Source organism: Lepidochelys olivacea, assembly GCF_965140295.1.
Source record: "Lepidochelys olivacea isolate rLepOli2 genome assembly, chromosome: 3".
NCBI lineage: Eukaryota > Metazoa > Chordata > Testudines > Cheloniidae > Lepidochelys > Lepidochelys olivacea.
Genome location: NC_140413.1, coordinates 128,240,030 through 128,261,960, shown reverse-complemented (window position 1 = coordinate 128,261,960; position 21,931 = coordinate 128,240,030). Strand labels below are relative to the sequence as shown.

Here is a 21,931-nt window from a genome sequence, read left to right as displayed (position 1 = left end):
TCTTGCTAGCAAGATCCATTATTCAATATGGTTCTGGCTAATGTGCTTCTAGTGCCAGTTTGACAGGGCCTTGCAGAGAGGGAGGAGGAATATGCAATAAATAATCATATTTTGCACTATTAGAGTACCTCATCATTGTATCTACAATAAGTTTATGGTACACACAATAGCATTATAACATCCTTGTGTGATAGATACTACTATATCCCTTTAGCAGATGGGGAAACTGAGGCATCAATAACAGAGCAGAGAATAGAGCCCAGGAGTATTAACATTCAATATGATGCTCTAATCACCTGAGTATCCTCAGAACAACTGAGTTTGAAGTCTAGCTAGGACTTTTGTCCTTACCTGTAACCTGTACCTTCAGGATCGTCAGAGATGAGCAAAAAGTCCTGAAAGGCAGTCATAATTACAGCCTATCAATTTAAAAAAGAGAACTATTCAACTCAGTACCTATATCAGGAGCAAGGAGTGTCTCCCTTGTCTTGCCCAAACTCATTTAAGTTACAAATATCTGTCACGGGAATGGCTAAATCATTTCCAAAAACAAAAGGTATTCAGGCTGCAATGAAAGAGGCACCACCAACTCAAAAAAAAATCATGTCTGAAAAACTGCATAACTACTCTAGTTACACATAACGCCTCGATTACTAGAATTGAAAGAAGTTGATGAAATTTTTTTTTCTCAAGTTTGTTTACTTTGTGCAGTTGACAATTAATTGTGCATAGTCAATTATATTTCCCCCCTTATATTCATTGTCTCTTTAGCTGAAAAGTCCCCTATCAACATCAACAAGGAAGCAGAAAACCCAAATTTTCTTAAAAAAAAAAATATATATATATATAAAAATGTCAGGAGATGGTATTTTAAGGATGTGTGATCAGAACTGGAGTGTTTAAAATGAGTAAATTTTAAAATAAAAAAAAATTCAAGTTGACAAAGTCCTTTAGGAAGACAAAGCACAGCTTCTCAGAAATTTCATTTTAAAACCGGGCCCTTGCATATAACCTGTTCCTGTGATCTTTCATAAGGATTTTTAAGTATAAGAACAGTTTGGCCCATTGGAGTTTAGAAAGTCAGTGATCCACTATATGAACTAAAACCTAGGCCTTGATATAAGTAAATGGTTATAAATTAGCCTGTATATAATCCACCAATTATCTACATAGGTTTTCTTGACACATTAAAACCTGATAGTTCATAAATGGGCATTGCATTCTACAGTACAATCTGAAAGTCATGGCAGCAACAGTTCTATCTACACAATTATGTTCTTGGAACTATTTATTTCCTAACATTTATTCTTTCTAGCCAATTCTTCATATATATCATTAGCTTCCTAATTGTGTTAATCTAAGAGTTCATTCTAGGCCACTGGGGACCATCTAGTACAGCCATAGTTAGGAAGATTTAAATGCATGTGATACTTTGGAAACTTTTCAGTTGCATTCTAAGCACTACCCTAACAAAAGGAAATTTGGCTCCACACTTATATACCATATACATAACACAGAGCATCTGACTGAAAACTATAGCAGCTTAGAAAATTAAGGCTAAAACTTGAATTAACACTCCATCCTCAGCTCACAACTTTTAAATTTTATTTCTTGGTAAGGGCATCAATTAATACTGGAATGTCATCGATACCCATTCTCCTTACTCTCATGGATTTAAGACAGGCCCCATTAACATGCTTGAATATAATATTTTGTAGGTGATTGTGCTAACTCTTTGGATATCATATTTCCGTCCTGATCCACAAGCTATGTTGTAATAATAAAAATGAAAAGGGTCTGACATTTTAAAAAATAGTTACAATGAGCACAAGCAGCTCGACAGGACAGCAGGAAATCTGGAGCAGTCTGAATATTACAAACATAGACACGGCCTGATCCCCTCCATGGCTGCACCAGATGAACCCAGGCCTCAGACCATCAGCACCATAAAGTTCAGCAAAAGCCAGGATAGAGCAGCAGATGACAGAACAAGGAGCAATGGTCTCAAGTTGCAGTGCGGGAGGTCTAGGTTGGATATTAGGAAAAACTATTTCACTAGGAGGGTGGTGAAGCATTGGAATGGGTTACCTAGGGAGGCGATGGAATCTCCATCCTTAGAGGTTTTTAAGGCCCGGCTTGACAAAGCCCTGGCTGGAATGATTTAGTTGGGGTTGATCCGGCTTTGCGCAGGGGGTTGGACTAGATGATTGCCTGAGGTCTCTTCCAACCCTAATCTTCTATGATTCGATGAGATCCCCTGCTTATGAGCTAGTCACTGATTCAGAAAACCTATGATGATGCTTTTCCCAGAAGGATCAACATCTGTTAGCAGGGTGGGTTGTTTCAGGTAAACACTTCCAGCCTGTTATGGGAGTGCACTGCTGGTAGAGAACATGACTGACCTTTGGTTAACGAATGTTATATGTAGCAGTGTGACACCTGTGGTATTCTTAACAACATGTCTGAGAACATACTGCACAATAGAGCACACATCCTAGTTTCTCTAGAGGAGTTGTGGAGTTCTGCTGCTCACTGTCTGTTCCACTGTTCCATAAATATCTGCCTAGATCACTTTTACACTAAAGAAACCAGCATATGAATACGCTATTAAAGGGACAATGTCAGTTCCAGGATACGTTAACATGGGTCTTAACTGGAAGGAAGTGTCTTCTGGGACCCTAAACAGCTATTTAAATATGTCCATAACTCATCTGCCGATGTCTTAACAATGATCAGGATCTTCTGTTTATTTGGGACCCAAACAAAAACAATGGACCATATTCTACTCTCAGCTACACCCGTGTAAAGCGGGAATAACACCACTGACCCTTCTTCTGATTTCACTTACACCACCGTAAGTCAAACGTAATTCAACAAAGTCAATGGAGTTACATTGGCATGCGATCAGGATAAATGAGAGAAGAATTAGTTGCAATGGAGTTCCAGTTGTACTTCAGTGTAACTGAGAGCAGAATAAACCTCACTGTTTTGTGCTGTGCTGATAAATCATGTTGGGCTAAAATGCTTTGGGATAAAAAATGCTCACAGATCAAATTGGAGGGGAAAAAGTGGTGAAACTCTATTCAGGCTCTACCCACAAAGCCACAGGAGTGGGATGCTTCCTGATGGATGATCCATATTGATCAGTAGTGAAACAGTCATTTGTTAGGTTGGTAGACTGTATGAAATCTATATATAACTTTGAAATTGTTCCTCAAAGTGGGTCTCCTGGCTAGCAGGACACAGAACTAGTCACTAGAAATGGAATACTACAACAATTTACATTTTGTTTTCACTGCTCATTACTCAAACCAAATTATTTTGCATGTGAAGAAACAGCAGGTAGAAAAACAATGGACTGCCCCCTTCTCATTCAGAAGTGCATTAGACATTTCCACTTCTTTTGTCTCTTTTCTATTATCATTAAATTTGTTCCTGATTCTGAATATACTTTCATTATTAAATATACTCACATCATCAGTAGCATGTGCCACTTTTTCTGAAAGCTTTCTGTGCCTATTGGGGTTGGGGGAGAGAGAAACAAAATCATTTGTTCATTCATCTCAGAAAAATGTGAACTCTCAGAATGTCTGTGAACTATGTAATTATCTAAACAACGTCAAGAATGAAATCTGGAAAAGGAATCTCTTGGAATTTTCACTACTTTTGTAGAAATATCATAACCATAAAGTAACTACATACTTTTTTATTAACAAATATAGTATTACATTGCAATTAATCACAGTAAATGAGTTTATTTAAACAAGCAAATTTACAATAAACAAATTAAGAATAAAACTATATGCAAACCATTTTAATGATGCAGAAACTCTAATGGCAATATAAAAACAAGGGCTGTTTGGTAAGAGTTTGCTTAGCAGATTCGACATTAGTAAATTTAACTAAACACTTTCTTTTAAAGTATTTGATCTGATCCTCCAAACACTTGTTGACAAATGATTTTACATATATTGCTAGTCCAAAACTGACCGGGACTACTGATGTGTGTAAATTTACTCATGCTTGTAAGTGTTTGCAGGATTGGACCCTTAGTTTTCATACATTGTTTGAACACTGTTCCAGCACATTAAGACAAGTTAGGCTTAGTGATCATTTGTGTGGCATTATCTATTTTGTTCTGCAGTGTAATTCTGCAGCTAAATGTATTAATATTTCAGAGGGTACACAAACAGTGATCAGGTCCCTTACAGGTACAAAAAGCATACATTATACAAAATTTCCTCATCAGGCTCCTGGAAATTTCCTGAATAAGTTTTTTTTTTTAATACTTAAAATGACCATATTTTGAACAGAGTTGGCAAAAATAAATAGGCTTTTCAAATATATTCTAAGCTAACAGATAGATACAACAAGCAGAGAAGGTAAAATAAAGCTCCAAACTACCGGTAAACCCAAATGACTTTCCAAATTACTAGTTTTATTAACAGGAAAATTCAAAACAAGCAACTTTGCACCTACTAACAAACAACAGAGGTCTTTGCAGCTTTCAATAAGGGGAGGAGGAGAGGACACAAACTCATCTGAGCAACCATCCTGGCTGCTTCCCCTGTGCTTTTATAGCCCCTATTGCAGATCAGCCATGAAATAGGCAGTGGACCCAGGTTCTTTCTGTGACCTCTTACACGCTGGGCCTACGGGATCACCTTTATACCTTAGGGCTCATTCTCTCTCTCACCCTTCCTCCCAAATTAAAGGTTTTAAATTGTGGTTTCTTAGGACAGTCATTTCTTGATCTCGGAAGATCATAGTGTGGTTGGTGTTTAGCCACACACATAGCTCTTTTTTCTATGTCTTGCTTGCTATTTTAATTCCTCCCTTCTTTTCCTTTAGCCATCTAAGCAATTTCCTGCTTCTTACTTACTCAAACCTAATCCTGCCTTTCCTCTTCCACCCCAAAATACACTGGCAATTACAAGTGATTGCATAATGAGCTGGAGTTATAGGACCAAATTCCCCAGTAGTGTAAGAAGATGACTCTACTCCAGGGAAGTAAATGGAATTACTGCCAACATAAATAGGTGTGAGTCTGGCCCACAGTATCACAAGACAACACATGGATATTTTATTGAGCAACAGAAAAGCGTGAGATTTCCTTCTCTAATGTCACATTATCAATTTGATAGGAGAAGGAAGCCAATATTGACAGTACCTTTACAATATATATTTTATAGTAAGATTGCAGTCCTCCCAAAAAACCAAGAAAATATTTATTTTCACACACATCCCCGCACACACCCCACCCCCCCCCGGCACTGTTCTCTCTGTACTTGTTTTATGCATCAACTAAAAGAATAATATTTCAAAAGTAAGCTACCAATCTTGTGAGACTGAATGTCCAAAAGCAGTATCAAAAGGCAATAAGGGACGGATCCTGCAGTGCACTCTGATATTTCCCCTCAGTTCCTGGGATTATAATACAAAAATGTAATTAGTACAAACCATTACAAGAGGACATGCATGTAGGCCCTGGTCCTGCAAATACTCACATGTTTAACTTTTTAAGAACATGCATAAGAGTTTGCAAGGGAGGAGAACTGGGAGATTAAGTTATGCTCCAAGGATTCTCCTTTTTAGAGCAAAGGGCACAAGTACTGTATTTAAAAGACATTTCTGATTAGGAACAATATGGTATGACTTGCTGCAAAAAGCAGATGTGCCTCTGTAAAGAAGCATATGGTACATCGACAAAGGGTCAGATACATCAAGTAGGAGCATATTCATTAGCTATGATGTCTGGGAAGTTAGGCATATAATTGCAGGAGGTCTCAATGGTTCTCTCATTATAGATACTCACAATTAAACTGTTGTGAAGTATTTTTCTCTTTTGTTTTTCTTGCTGGTATCGCTCGTTAACTTCCTGTAAAGACTGCTTGAGATCAAAAGCTTTTGTCTGGAATGCTGGAAGAAGAAAGCCATTTTAAAAACGTAAACTCTTGGGATATACAAATAGGATTTTCAATAGCACCTAAGTGAACTAGGAGCACAGTTACTATGTGCACAAATACATAACCTTGAAAATGTTAAATTATTAGACGTACAAGGCATTCAAAGATCATTCACATCTGCCAGTTCAGTTAGGCCAGTGCTATTTGTCACTACGTGAGAGATCAATGTACAGAGGCCATTTTGGGACTCCAGCTGTTTAAGCTGGTAGACATCAGACACGCTGCAGTGATGACAGGCTTTTTCTTCCACTGAGCAAATGGGTGGTGATCTTTACCATTCTAATCACTTCTACTGCAGATTCATTAGGCATCAATAGTGGCATGTACTCCCCTCCTATGCAGAGGAAAAGCGCTGAGGCAGCTCCAACCGTGGGTGGTTTATTAAGGAGTTAAGGTGGAAATGGGGGAGTGTTCTAGCATGAACAGACAGGCTTTAACTTGCTCTTGGATACCCATGGAGTGGCGAATAGATAGGAGAGTACAAATCTTACGCAAGTTTTAATTATATGAAGTATTTTGAGAAAATACTTCACATGTGATGGAACAGGAGTCCGATTGTCCTGGGAAATGGAGTTTATACATATAATGAAGGCAGAAGAGTCATTACTTCATGTCTCTGCTTTTTCAGTTGAGCATAAATTTTCAATACAGTAAGCAGAAAGTTAGACATGCAACTCATTTAGTGTGCTGCTAAACCCTTGTAAACAGAGCTGAAAATGTTCCCTATAAAATGCCAGAGTACACTTCATTTCTAAGATTTCATAGAAAGCTTAATCTTTTGAAATCCCATGAAAGTCCTCCTCACACAAACTGAAGAGGGACGTATAGAGCAGAGTAAAAGCTCTCCAACCTCACAGATGATTTTGTTTCCACCTAATTACATTCACACTGAAAGGTCCATGTGGCAGATGAGAAAAACCTGTAAACTGTCAGAGAAAGCAACCTCCCAGGAACCCCAGCAAGAAATCGAAGTCCACAACATTAGCGAGCTGTCCAGTGACGTAGAAGTACTGTATCCCTCGAATGTGACTGTAGAGTTGGACTAGCAATAAGGCCACCAGGCAGTATTCACCTTTTTATGAAGAAGTTAATATTGAATTTTAAGATCTCAACATGGCAAGCATGTGACTTACACTCCCGGCTAGAAGCTAAAAATCTGAAAACTTTAAACAACCTTTGTCTTATACTGGAGTTTCCCCAGATATTATTTTTGCCATTCCTAATCTGTAAGCCTCACCCGTCAGCCTTGAGGTACTCTCCAGTGTGCAAATTACCATTACATGAAACTGTCAGCTGGAGGGGCAAGGCAAGACCCAAGAGCTATACGGAGAATGGTCCCTTTCTTGCATTCAGTAAATCTAGTAACAATGGCTTAGTCTGAGCAATCATTTGTGGGTTAATGTTGGGTTAAACCTAAATGATAGGGGGGGTTAAAATGTTCAGTGTTACCCTGGAAGCCTAAACAGAAACTTCTCTCTTTGGCCACATAAGACAGTAATATATATATTTTTAAAATATACACAGCAACACTCAGTTCTTGAATTTTCTTGGAGAACCAACAGAGGAGGAATTGTATTATGGAATTGTAACAGTGACCCCTGCTAGGCTGCAAGACATTTTCCATTACAGACCTGAACTTGACCACTTGGCACTGCTCCCTCACGTAAGATTTTCCAAGTGAAGCCCCTCATAGCTAAAGCATGATGTAAAAATCTCTTGATTGTTTTATACACTAACTCTCTTGAAGAACTAGCACTTAGGACTATTTTTTTAGCAAGCTGAAGAGTAAATGGTTTTAGTTATTGGAGGTGATCTTTGTGCAGTGAGCTTCTGCGAGAGGCCTGGTGAATATTACAAGCTCTGCTCCACTTAATCTGTGCTTTAGTTTAAAAAAAAAAAAATTCTAGCCCTTTTTGTTGTGAAAGTAATTGTGAAAACAGAAATCAATCATTAGCTCGTCACAATGGTCACTGGTTTGTCACAATGGTTTTTCGAAAAGACAGATGATTCCTTGGGATCTGCAGAAAACAAATAAAGGTCGACAACAAGCTATGTTTATCCAAGCACTGCACAACCCCCTACCTCAAGGTCTTGCACCTGACAGCTGTATTTTCATACATGCTTTCCCAACACTCACTCCCATAAAAAGAATAAACCATTATGCTGCTCATGTTTTGTGAGGTTTTATATGCACCAGAGATGGACCCTTTTAATGTAAGCGCCACAAAGCCCATTTTCTAACAGGCAATTAAACCTTTCTTGTGTGGAACTATTTGTTTATGTACCTAGCCATTTGTTACCATTATTTGTGTTCTCCTGGGATTCCTGCTTGTTTCCCCAGTGAGCCACTCTAGAAGTTACTTATTATTATTTATTATTCATATTATGGTAGTGCCTAGGAACTCATACTGACATCAGGACTCCACTGTGCTAGGCACTGTACAAACACAGAGTAAGAGACTGCCCCGGAAGGTTACTATCTAAGCAGACAAGACAGACACAGAGTGGGGAAAAGGGTATACTGTACAAGCAGAATGAACACAAGTGATGGTTTGCAAACATCATGTTAATGTCATAATTTTCCATCTTCTCTTCCCATACTGGGTCCAAATTTTAAAAATGAGGCCAATCAAACCCAATGGAAATGGTTCCCCTACCTTGTAGGTTAGAGAGCCATGATACAATATGCTTCACATCACTAGTCCTTTCAATGTTGTTCCAGTTGTCTTGCAAGAAAGGTTGCATAAGAGGACAAACATTAGTTATCTTTTCTAAATGATTAGCACCAGCCTGAGTAACTGGTTTTGTTGCACACTGTTTTAGTCTTAACCAGATGCTATCTATAAGTTGTCAGATGCTCTATCTGTCTGTAATACTGCTCTTTAGGATAGTGCATTTTTATACTATGCAGAGGTTTGGCTTGGTTTTTAATCTCCCCACAAAAATTGAGGGTGATTTGATACAAACTTTTAAAGTAGCAGGTTTTTTGTTTTGTTCTTCATTTCAGAAGGAACATTTTGAAGGCACAGAAAAGTCAGGGAAGAACATTCATTTGGGCCCAAATCCAGCCCCTCCCTTCCCCCGAGGTGCAGGGGACATCCCAGGCAGCAGAGCTGGTGAGGCTGGGCTATGCAAAAGTGGGCAAATGCAGGATTCCGGGGACCATGCAGAGAATGCACATCTCCTGCATGGTGCAGAGCTCAGCTCCCGGGGAAGGAGGCAGGACTTGGGCGGGCTAGGGGATGAGCTGCTCCACATAGCCTTCCATCTTCCCCACCACAGGAAGGAGGAGCCTGTGTAAGGAGACATGGAGGCTAATTCATAGACTGGGGCACTGTAGCTTCCATAAAACCTATCTATAGTTTATTAGGGGTGGTGGAATAATTCTTCCCCCAGTTATTCATTTGGATGGGCTATCACCAGCAGGAGAGTGAATTTGTGTGGGGGGGTGGAGGGTGAGAAAACCTGGATTTGTGCTGGAAATGGCCCACCTGATGATCACTTTAGATAAGCTATTACCAGCAGGACAGTGGGGTGGGAGTAGGTATTGTTTCATATTCTCTGTGTATATATAAAGCCTGCTGCAGTTTCCACGATATGCATCTGAGGAAGTGAGCTGTAGCTCACGAAAGCTTATGCTCTAATAAATTGGTTAGTCTCTAAGGTGCCACAAGTACTCCTTTTCTTTTTAGAATTTGTGTGCATTTGGTCAGTCATTTTGAGTCCTTCAAACCCAAATTTATCCTACGAGAATATTTTCTGTGCTAATGCTGGGCCTCGCCGTATATCTTTACTATTTACCATTATTAACATTTATGTAAGTGTTACACTTAAAAATATTTCCCATGAGTTAATAGCTCACCACCTCTTGACATCCTTGTAAATGTCACTGTTACATAAGGTCCAAGTCCTGCATTTTGATCCAGGTGGATGGAACTGCTACATTCACACACAGCTCCACTGAAATCAGTGGCTGCGCCCACACAGATTACAATGCAAGACTGTGGCCTAATTCAGAACATTAATATTTTATATTTCCAGGTACATGATATTATAAGTAATAAATTACTATAAGGAACTGAAAAATATAGGTTAAGAACACATAGAAATCACCCAAGCACCAATATGCTATTCCACAGCTGTGACATCACAGACTGATGCATTAAGGGATTTCAACAGCAAGACTAGAACAGACCAGAGGATTCTGTGGGACCTATAAAGAATATTTTAAAAACTAGCTTACAACACTGTATTTGTTTATGGGATAACTGCCCCCCACAGCCCGATAAATTGGAGCATTCAACTTAAAATCCTGGTTCTTTTTTACTTTGTTCTCTGCTACCGTATCAAAGGTGGTCTGTTTAATTGTTTTCTTCATCTTGGCAGTGGAACATTCTAAACCCATGCAGAGTACATAATCTTTGTTTAATCCACCTGTCTGACTAATCTGGCACACACTTGCCACTGTGCATTCTGCTTGATTCCATTACGTAAATAATCCACCGTTGAGACAAATAAGACCCAGACCTAACTGATTTTTGCAGTATAAAAATGGACAATTGTTTCTCATATGTTGCAATACCTGGGGATAGCATTGCGAGTTGCTGAGTGGCCCACAAATTTTGGTTTTTACTTTTTATTCCTGCATTTTGGATAAATTAAATCAGATGTTGACGGTTACATTTTCAAAACTCTGGTCCCCAAGCCTGCTATCAGATCCGCTAGCAAAGACCCTTATGCCTGTGTGGGGTCCCACTGAAGTCAATGAATTCTGAACATATGCAGGAGTCCAGACTGGAGGCTCCAATTGCAGAATCAATGCCTTAGTGCCTGAGTTACACATACACAGAGTGTTTGTGCAGACAAGTACATGCTTTGCATTTATACATGTTTTGCAAGTCAAACATAGGCACTGAGTTTTGAAAACGTAGTCTTTATAGTGTCATTTTACACAGTACCTTGTGTGTGTCTGTTTTTTAATTAAGAAGTATATTTTCTCCCTAAAACATACGAAAAATTTAAAAATCCAGTTTGCCCTATTTTCTGACATTATTCTGAGAAGGCTGAACTCTCCTGAGATTTTCCCTGGTACAGTCAAAAGTACAAAGTTCCAGCTCAGGAAACACATTTTTTATTTTACTATTCCATAACAATCAAGATAACAAGCCTGAAAATTTCACATTAAAATGTTAGAACGGGGCCAACTTGGCACTCGAGTAGAAGCTGCAATCAGCACCAAAAAAATCGATCCAAACTATTGTAAGGCATGCTGCCTTGTGAAAATATTTGATTACACAAATATTTTTGGTAGTACCTGCTTAAGGAAAGCCCACGATCTAGAAGCCTAAATGAAAAAAAAACCCCAAAAAACGACCCCAAATTTTAAGTGACACCCGTGTCAAAATCAAACAAAACACATGAAAGAAATGTAATGTTAATGTTACACGTCTGAAACATAAATGCGGTGAGTCTTACTTTGCAGAGCTTCATTCTGCAGCTGGATCTTTTGGACAGCAGTCAAAACTTGGTAAAGAGAATTCTTGTACTGATGTTGAAAGTCTCTTGAAAGCTCAAGAGCAAATGCATGGAGGTTCTTCAGGTCTCGCTTAAGTCTCTATGCAATAAGCAGAAAACATCATCTTAAAAAAGATGTAAAAATAGCAGTTGGATGGTAAAATATCCATAATGCAAATAACTATTGTCAGGTATCACAACCAAGAAGAACGTTTATATTTCACATAATGAATGGGTTTAATTTAAGGACTGATTTTGCAAGATGCTAAGTCATCTCATTTCCAACTGACTTCCGCAGGAAATTTCATAGCAAGTGCTCAGACCATCACTGCATTAAGCCCTAAATGTGGAAGAAAGTATCTTTTTTAATTTTGTTAACTAAAACCAAGACACTTTAACAGTGCGTAATGTACATGCTTATGAATCACATATACAAGTAATTTTAAATACACATACTTCATAGAATCATAGAATCATAGACTATCAGGGTTGGAAGGGACCTCAGGAGGTCATCTAGCCCAACCCCCTGCTCAAAGCAGGACCAATCCCCAATTTTTGCCCCAGATCCCTAAATGGCCCCCTCAAGGACTGAACTCACAACCCTGGGTTTAGCAGGCCAATGCTCAAACCACTGAGCTATCACACCCCCCCCAAAATAAAAATAAATAATTTTTATAATAAATTTATAATAATTTTATAATAAATAAAATTTATAATTTATAATAATTTTTATAATAAATACTTAAAATAAATAATTAGTTATTACTATATTCTTACTTTGCACATTTTACATACTTTGTTCAGTAGCTACATACCTAGCTCCTCAAATTTTTCTAGAATTTGCCACTTCTTCTGATATGAAAGAAGATGCATTTTACAAAAATCAGATTCCTTTATAGTGTGGGATATAATGTTTTTTATTATTAAAATACATTAACACCAAGAGCATCTTAGACTGACAGTCAAAAATTGAAATAAGTAAAAATAAATTAAATGCAAGAGAGAAGTGTGGTCTGACTGTAAGACTAGGAGCCAGGAAATCTCCTTCTAGGCTCTTCAACAAGGCACTTAGCCAATCTGTAAAATGGGATTAATAATGATTTACCTCGCAGAGGTGTGGTGATGGTTAACACTTTCTAAGGCCCTCTGAAGATGAGAAAGTGCTGAGTATTACTCTGTGGCGCTTTGATATTACTAGTACTACATAGTCAGCCTTTCACTGTGAATTAATTACTTGACTAATTTTTAATGGTAAGACTTTGTACTGAAGGTTAAAAAAATAAAATCTACTGCAGCTTTACCTCCGAAAAGCTACAGAACACAACAGGGTAAGAAAACCAGTGTTTTTCAGTGACAATTCTAGGAATACAGGTAATTTAGAATTGTATCTGGACAGCTTTTGCCTCTTGTAATGTATTTATCTCCTTGTTGATAGAAAGCCATCACAGTCCAAATGTGTTGCATCCCAATCAGCTCTGCCATTCTATCTAACCTAAAATTAAAAATAGTATTACAAGATTTTCTATGAAGCGTCATTCTAATGATTAGCACACTTCATTTATAAAACACCACAGTCCTCTTTTCTGTTATTTCTCTTTCAAAGACAGTTCAGATGCACTCCTTTTATACAAGCTTTTAGGCATCAACTTAGAGACTCATGTTCCTCTAAAAAAGCTGACATCTGCAAGTGTCCTTGAGAGAAACCCACAGCTTTACAGCCTGTTTGCAGTCAGTACCTTTTAACAGAGGTATAACACATTTTAATACAATTGGGTGGACAGCTCTAGTGTTTTCATTGCCTTGAAAATGTTTTAGGTACTGTAAAACAAACATACACTAACCAATAAAATATAAATAGACTGCTCATGGGTCTGTTCCCACAAGCCCTTCATGTGGGGAACTGCTGATGAAGTTGATAGGAGCGTCACATGCAGAGGTTTTTAGGATCAGGCTTATCTTTCAGAAATTATTAGCATACTGTCTTAGACTTAGAACGGACTGTTTCTTTTTTAACATATTTTTGACTGCTTCGGTGCACTGAGTATCTCTGCATTATTACTAAGATTCTTTACCTGTATTGCTCCATAAACCTGGATTATAATGGAGCTCGTGCTTCTACACAAGTTCTGTTGCTTGTCATGAACAAAGTTAAGCTGTGCCACTTCATTAGTGTCTCTTCCAATCAACCCTCGAAACTGTTAAAAAAAACAAACGGAGAATGTCACTTTGAAGATTCACAACTCTGTAAGTGTATGTTTTGGTCTAACATAGGAGATTTCAACATTAGCACCAGCCAGGGACTAGAACACAGGCACCCAAATGCCATCTCTTAATACAGTATATTTCATATTTGCAGTAGTGAAAGAAGATCAGTCTTTGAAAACCATATTTTAAAAAATAACCAAATAAGATTATTTTTTATCCATTATGGAAAAAAAAGACAATGCTTCATCAGCTTTATGTAAAAAAAAAAAAAAGTTAACACAAGTCACCAAATTTTATAATAGTTTTCCTTCAAACTATGAAAATGTAATATTAAAGACCTTAACCAAATAAAACTAAAACTAAAAAATGGGAGTGAAGGTTGTAATGCTCCTTTTCTAATCCCAAACAAGAGGGCTAATTATTGCAGGGTTTGTCAATTAGCAGATGACATTAAAAATCATACAATATGTTCTGAAATCCATAGGCACAATGGAATAGGTTAAAGAAGGTGTTTCAGCCTACTATCTGAATTGCCAGGCTTATGTCACTATAAACACCTTCCTACTATTATTTCAGTTGTGTTTTATATTGGATTATATTTCTCTTGGATTTTCATTTTTATTGAAAAAAGAAAAGGAGTACTTGTGGCACCTTAGAGACTAACCAATTTATTTGAGCATGAGCTTTCGTGAGCTACAGCTCACTTCATCGGATGCATACCGTGGAAACTGCAGCAGACTTTATATACACACAGAGAATATGAAACAATACCTCCTCCCACCCCACTGTCCTGCTGGTAATAGCTTATCTAAAGTGATCATCAGGTTGGGCCATTTCCAGCACAAATCCAGGTTTTCTTACCCTCCACCCCCCCGCCACAAATTCACTCTCCTGCTGGTGATAGCCCATCCAAATGGGCTATCACCATCCATCCATCCATCCATCCATCCAAATGGGCTATCACCAGCAGGAGAGTGAATTTGTGGGGGGGGGGTGGAGGGTGAGAAAACCTGGATTTGTGCTGGAAATGGCCCAACCTGATGATCACTTTAGATAAGCTATTACAAGCAGGACAGTGGGGTGGGAGGAGGTATTGTTTCATATTCTCTGTGTGTATATAAAGTCTGCTGCAGTTTCCACGGTATGCATCCGATGAAGTGAGCTGTAGCTCACGAAAGCTCATGCTCAAATAAATTGGTTAGTCTCTAAGGTGCCACAAGTACTCCTTTTCTTTTTGCGAATACAGACTAACACGGCTGTTACTCTGAAACCTATTTTTAGTGAAGCAATTTAATTAAGTACTGAGACCTTGATTTACCACTGTGATACTCCAGTTTTACACCACCAGAACTTCACTGAAATCAGTGGAGTGACATTCATGTAAACATCAAATAATACAATGGTACACTAGGCCCTCAGTTTAAAGTGGCCAAACCAATTTTTTTAGGATGTATAGAAAAATTAACATTGAAAATCTAAAGTGTAAACTTAATCCAAAAGCAATTTTTATGCCCAAATTATGGGAAACTAAGAAGAAAAAAATGGATTTTGTAACTGAACTGAAATGATAACCCTTTGTTATATTGAAGATCACTACAAAATGAAATCTATGCAGAGGAGAACTTGTGAAATTCTGCAGAGCAATATCCTGAATAATATAAAAAAACAAATCACTTTTCAGTCATCACACTTGTTTACAAGCATTCATGGCACCACTAAAGCTAGCTAATATGTCTTATTCCAATTCCCCCCCATAACCTTTTGACACCTTTCAATTCTTAACTAGTATTTGTACTCTTTTTTCTTATTTCTAGAGTACACTTCTATCTACCATGGAACTTGCTTTCCAGTTAATTCAATCTATAAATGAGTTGTGGCTGAAGTTCCCAGTAGTTTAAATTAAGATAGCAGGATAGAGTGCAATAATACGACTTCTAGTAAAAATAAAGAACTAAAACCAATGAGACAGTGGATTGATTTAATTCAGTTAATTTGCCATGACAGTTATGGTGGAACCAAAGATTCAATTACAGCTGACACATGGAAGACAACAAGAGCAACATGATACTCAGTGAACTTCTGTTGTCAAAACAAAACAAAAACATAAATAAGAATGATTTATGCTCTCCAAAAAAATCTTTTATCCAAGCAGGGTGAGGTTCTCAAAACTTTTTCATAGTATGGACCACATATTAATAGCAAAATTATCTTCTAGAGCAGAACTCCTCCTCCTATTCAGGATTGCAATAATGAAATAGGAGGATCCACACAAACACATAACATTCCTGGAGCAGCTACAACAATTGCTTACACGACAAAGGAAGGCAGGAAAATATGTAATTTTTAAAAAAATCTTATTTTGATGAAATTTAATAACTGGCAACAAGGAGAAGAAAAAGCACTAACAGCTCAAATCCTCAAAGGTATTAAGGTTCCTAACTCCAATGGGCATTCAGTGCCTAAATACCTTTAAGAATCTGGGCTCATGTGACTAACCAGCTTTCCACCCTCTGTAAGGGCTCCATGGACCACAGTTTGACAACTGCTGGAACAGAGGATCAACTAAATTTTCATATTTATTTAGTACTCTCAAATCACTGTAATCAATTACTCTTTTTACATGTAAACAATTGGGAGCAACAAGTACTATGGGAGGCAGAGAGAGATTCTCCTGCATTTTGAAGGGTTGACTGCTCTCTTGAGAGTTCTCAAAACTGCAGGTAAACATAAAACTCCAGCTCAGAAATACCCCAGGAGAAAATCTTCATTCCTCCATATCTCAGCACAAATCTTTCTACGTTGATATTTAAAAGGATACTCACAAAGGTATTTTTGATCTGAAAGTCATCCAGTTTTTAAGCATTAGCTAAAGTACTGCAGGTCAGAACTTTTTGAAAAAGGCTACCGGACACTAGAAATATAGTAGAATGAAAGCTGCATGATTGTCTATGGGATGCACAAAAGCCATTTTATAAATTCATATTTTTTATGATAGACTTGATTAGCCAGAAATTGTGACAGCTCCTATATACTGATCACATGGAATTTTTTCTTTTAGTCTATTTTATAAAAGGACTCCCAAGATTCAAATCTCTCAGGTGCCATTTTTGCAAAGACTTATGCATGCGTTTCACTTAATGCACATATATAGTCCTACTGAAGTAAATGGGACTACTCATGTACAAAATTAAGCACATGAATAAGTCTTTGCAAGATTTGGGGCTATGTTATTCAGAATGTTTGAGGTTATTAAAATTAAGAGCATTTCAAACATTTAATTTATTTTTTGCTGTATAATTCTGCTTGTTTTATTTTTTCTATTTTTCTCAGGATGGACAATAAAAATAGTTTGGTCAGTTTCACTTTTTCTTTATAGTCAGCTTCTATTCAATTTCACTTTCAGGTTTTACATTTATTAGAAATACTCTCATGACCTTTTCTATGCAAACAGTTTCCTCTTTTGATTTATCATTCCCCTGAAGTGTTTGCCACCCAGAATTTGTAGGATTGTGTTACCCAGGAGAAGCTGAAAGTAAAACTGACTACAAATAGAAGAGAAACTGACCAGTTTACTTGCATTGTCCAAAACCTGGCAGCAGTAGATTCATGCTTGCAGACCTAGGTGTCCTCATGGAAGTAACTGGAGGATCAGGGCCCTAGTAGGAGGCAAACAAAAGCAAACTGCATGAAGTAATAAAATAAAGTAATACGCAGTTTTTAAATTTTAAGTTTTAATAATTTAAGATATTATTAACAATACCGGTAAAGAACGAACTTTTTAAAATATTTTTTCTATCTGAGCATATCCCTTCATGTATATTTTCAAGCAAAAATAAGAAATATTTAGAAGAAATGTTTATTTCGTTTTGTTTTTTAGTGGAAGAGAACTACATTTTTTCTGCTATTCAAAAATGACCCCTCCAGTGCATGCTGGCAAAATAGTAAGGTTATTAAAAACACGATTGATTAGGAAAAAACACAGAGAACTAAACTGTGGCTTTTTCATAGGACTGGAAGGGACCCCGAAAGGTCTTCTAGTCCAGTCCCCTACACTCAAAGCAGGACTAAGTATTATCTAGCCCATCCCTGACAGGTGTTTGTCTAACCTGCTCTTAAAAATCTCCAATGATGGAGATTCCACAACCTCCCTAGGCAATTTATTCCAGTGCTTAACCACTAACAGTTAGGAAGTTTTTCCTAATGTCCAATCTAAACTGCCCTTGCTGCAATTTAAGCCCATTGCTTTGTGCTGTCCTCAGAGGTTAAAGAGAACAATTTTTCTCCCTCCTCCTTGTAATAACCTTTTATGTACTTGAAAACCATTATCATGTCCCCTCCCTCAGCCTTCTTTTCTCCAGACTAAATAAGCCCAATTTTTTCAGTCTTCCCTCATAAAGGTCTAAAAAACAGTACCTAATCATTTTTGTTTTTCTTCTCTGGACTTTCCCCAATTTGTCCACCTCTTTCCTGAAATATGGCATCCAGAACTGGAAACAATACTCCAGTTGAGGCCTAATCAGCGCAGAATAGAGGGGACGAATTACTTTTTGTGTCTTGCTTACAACACTCCCATTAATATATCCCAAAATGATGTTTGCTTTTTTTGTAGCAGTGTTACACTGTTGACTCATATTTAGCTTGTGATCCACTATGACCCCCCAGATCCCTTTCTGCAGTACTCCTTCCTAGGCAGTCATTTCCCATTTTGTATGTGTGCAACTGATTATTCCTTCCTAAGTGGAGTACTTTGCATTTGTCTTTATTGAATGTAATCCTATTTATTTCAGATCATTTCTCCAGTTTATCCAGATCATTTGCAACCCCTCCTAGCTTGGTATTGTCCGCAAACTTTATAAATGTACTCGCTGTGCCTTTATCTAAGTCATTGATGAAGATATTGAACAGAACTTGATCCAGAACTGATTTCTGAGGGACCTCACTTGAAGTGCTCTTCCAGCTTGACTGTGAACCACTGATAACTATTCTCTGGGAATGGTTTTCCAACCCTTTATGCACCCACCTTATAGTAGCTCCATCTAGGTTGCATTTCCCAAGTTTGTTTATGAGAAGGTGATAAGTCACAGTCTCAAAAGTCTTACTAAAGTCAAGATATACCATATCTGCGCTTTTCCCCTATCCACAAGGCTTGTTACCCTGTCAAAGAAAACTATTAGGTTGGCTTGACAGGATTTGTTCTTGACAAATCCATGCTGACTGCTACTTATCACCTTATTATCTTCTAGTTGTCTGCAAATTGATTGCTTAACTATTTGCTCTATTATCTTTCCTGGTACTGAAGTTAAGCTGACTGGTCTGTAATTCCCTAGGTTGTCCTTATTCCCCCTTTTATAGATTGGCTTGGTATTTGCCTTATTCCAGGCCTCTGGAATATCTCCTGTCTTCCATGACTTTTTGAAGATAATTTCTAATGGCTCAGATATCTCTTCAGTCAGCTCCTTGAGTATTCTATGATGTATTTCATCAAGCCCTGTTGACTTAAAAACATTTAACTTGTCTAAGTAATTTTTAATTTGTTCTTTCCCTATTTTAGCCTCTGATCGTACCTTCATTTTCACTGGCATTCACTATGTTAGACATCCAATTCCTACTAACCTTTCTGATAAAAACTGAAAATAATAATAATCATGTAGCACTTTTCCATTTTCGCATTTTTCATTATGGTTTCCTCCCCTCGTTGAGTAAGGGGCCTACCCTGTCCTTGGTCTTTCTCTTGCTTCTAATGTATTTGTAGAATGTTTTCTTATTACCCTTTATGTATCTAGCTACTTCAACCTCATTTTGTGCCTTGGCCTTTCTAATTTTGTCCCTAAATACTGGTGTTTGTTTATATTTACCCTTTGTAATTTGACCTAGTTTCCACTTTTTGTAGGATTCTTTTTTGAGTTTCAGATCATTGAAGATCTGGGTTAAGCCAGGGTGGTCTCTTGCCATATTTCCTATCTTTTGTACACAGTGGGATAATTTACTCTTGTGCCCTTAATAATGTCTCTTTGAAAAACTGCCAAATCTCTTGAAATGTTTTTCCCCTTAGACTTGATTCCCAAGGGATGTTACCTGCCAACTCCCTGAGTTTGCTAAAGTCTGCCTTCTTGAAATCCATTTTCTCTATTGTGTAGTTTTCCCTCCTACCATCCTCAGAATCATGAACTCTATCATTTCATGATCACTTTCACCGAAGTTGCCTTCCATTTTCAAATTCTCAACCAGCTCCACCCTACTTGTCAAAATCAAATCTAGCTTCTCCTCTGGTGGTTTTCTTCACCTTCTGAAATAAAAAACTGTCTCCAATACATTCCAAGAATTTATTGGACAATCTGTGCCCTGCTGTGTTATTTTCCCAACAGATGTTTGGGTAGTTTAAGTCCCCCTTCACCACCAAGTCCTAAGTAAGGGGCAGATAAAGGGCAGCATACTGTGTGATTTTTAGCCAATTTGGTTAAATCAATGTGCTATGAAGGTAGACACCCTTAAAGTGATTTAAATCTCGTTTGTATCAATTTATTTGTGGAGCAAAAGAAACCAATACAAACAGGTTTAAGGTGATATAAGTGTGTTCACTCACAAGGGTCCATGGTTTAACTAAACCTGCTTATTTAAACCCAGCACAAGAATGTGTGTAGACAGTCCTGTGGCTCAGAGAGCCACAACCTTCCTCCTGGTTATCCCACTGCTCCCAGGAGGGAGCAAACTTCACCAAATCTATATCCAGTATAGACGTTCCTCTGTGCTGGCTAGTACAGGGTGGGAGTGGAGGTGTCACTATACCCCCAACCCAACCACCTGAGCAAAAGAGGGTCAGTAACCACTTTGCAAAGCCCACTTCTCCTCCCATGTTGCTGCCTATGATGCAGACAGCTGGCACAAGGGAGCTTGCACCCCCTTATGCCTCTGGGCCAGTGCACTGGACAGGCCAACATTTAACTCAAAGGAGTGGCACTCATGGTTTCTTAAGAGTCCAGTCAAAGAGTAAAAGTGACATGGGGGTAGGGCTGGGGTTTCAGTAAAACAACGTTTTTCGTGGAAAGTATCCGCTTTCTGCAAAAAAATTCCTTTTTTCCTCAAAAGACCTTGGCCAAAAATGGGCATTGCTCTCTCATAATGCACCACAACCAGGGACTCCATGTTGCACAGCTTCCCCTCACCAAATAAGGGAGACTCTGATGCATCATGGGAGCTGTAGTCCAGCTGACGATCCTGGTCCACAGAGGACAATGGGCACAAAGAACAAGCTGCTACTCCCATTAAGCACTACAACTCCCATTTTTGGCAAAAATCTGATAGTTTTCAGCCAAAACCACTGAAAACTCAAAATTTCCCATGGAAAATTTCAATGAAAACCTCAAAAAAAAATCTTTCATTTTCCCTGAAAATTTCCATGAGGGTTTAAACATTTGCACCAGCTCTACTGGGGGCTTTCAGATTAGGGGAAGAAAAAGTAAAGTGGGGAAAAATGGGAATGCTATTCAAGGTTGTAAGACCGAATAGCGGTCCCTTCCCTAAACTTTACGAGGAGGAAAGGATCTGAAGTTTATCATGAAAATGCTGAAACCACCCGTGACCACAGATTACATTATATTTTTCTATACATAGCTTTGTACCTGCACTGCTGTTAAGAGAGTTAAGTAAAAAGATATTTTGATTGACACGAACCATTTGGCAATGATTCCTCCTGCTTGTGGTGCAATCAGGGTGCTCTCCATATACCTTTATCTGCTCCAGCCTTGCAATATATTTGGCAATTAACAAGAGAAACTCTGGAATGGATTTTTCTAGCAGCAATGACTAGATTTGTGACAGACTGCCTGCTTGATCAGCTCTACAGGCAGAATACTGAAAAACTCAGTCTTGTCTACATAATGTTTAGTTCACAGAAGAGGGGTATCAATTTTAGTCTTTGTTAGCATGTCCTGCACTAACTGACTTGCACAGACTCTGCTGGCACACACTAAAAGTTCCCCAGTGCACGTTAATATAGTACTGTTTGAAACAGGACTGCATTAATGCACACCAGTGAACTTCCAGTGTGAGCCAGCAAGGGCCACATGAGCCAGTTAATGCATGACACACGAGTGCAAACTAAAATATAAAATTCTTTGTGCAGACTAAACACCATGTAGACGAGTCCTCATACTGGCTTTGGCTCTGGAGGAGGGTATTTTGTTTACAAGACACATTCTGCCCTCTGATGCATCTTACTATCTAGAATAATCTCCATATTGTATGCT

At 38.1% G+C, this 21,931-nt stretch overlaps 1 protein-coding gene across 1 annotated transcript in view; it reads right to left on the bottom strand.

Annotated features, from left to right (window-relative positions):
- Positions 1–21,931, bottom strand: part of KIF25 (kinesin family member 25) — a 72,029-nt gene that overhangs the window by 42,252 nt on the left and 7,846 nt on the right. The window contains exons 3-7 of the mRNA XM_084624840.1: positions 13,553–13,675; positions 11,442–11,580; positions 5,816–5,919; positions 5,336–5,424; positions 3,474–3,516 (exon numbers count right to left, since the gene is read on the bottom strand). Of these exons, the coding sequence (XP_084480966.1) occupies positions 3,474–3,516; positions 5,336–5,424; positions 5,816–5,919; positions 11,442–11,580; positions 13,553–13,675 (498 nt within the window). The remainder of the gene's footprint in view (positions 1–3,473; positions 3,517–5,335; positions 5,425–5,815; positions 5,920–11,441; positions 11,581–13,552; positions 13,676–21,931) is intronic.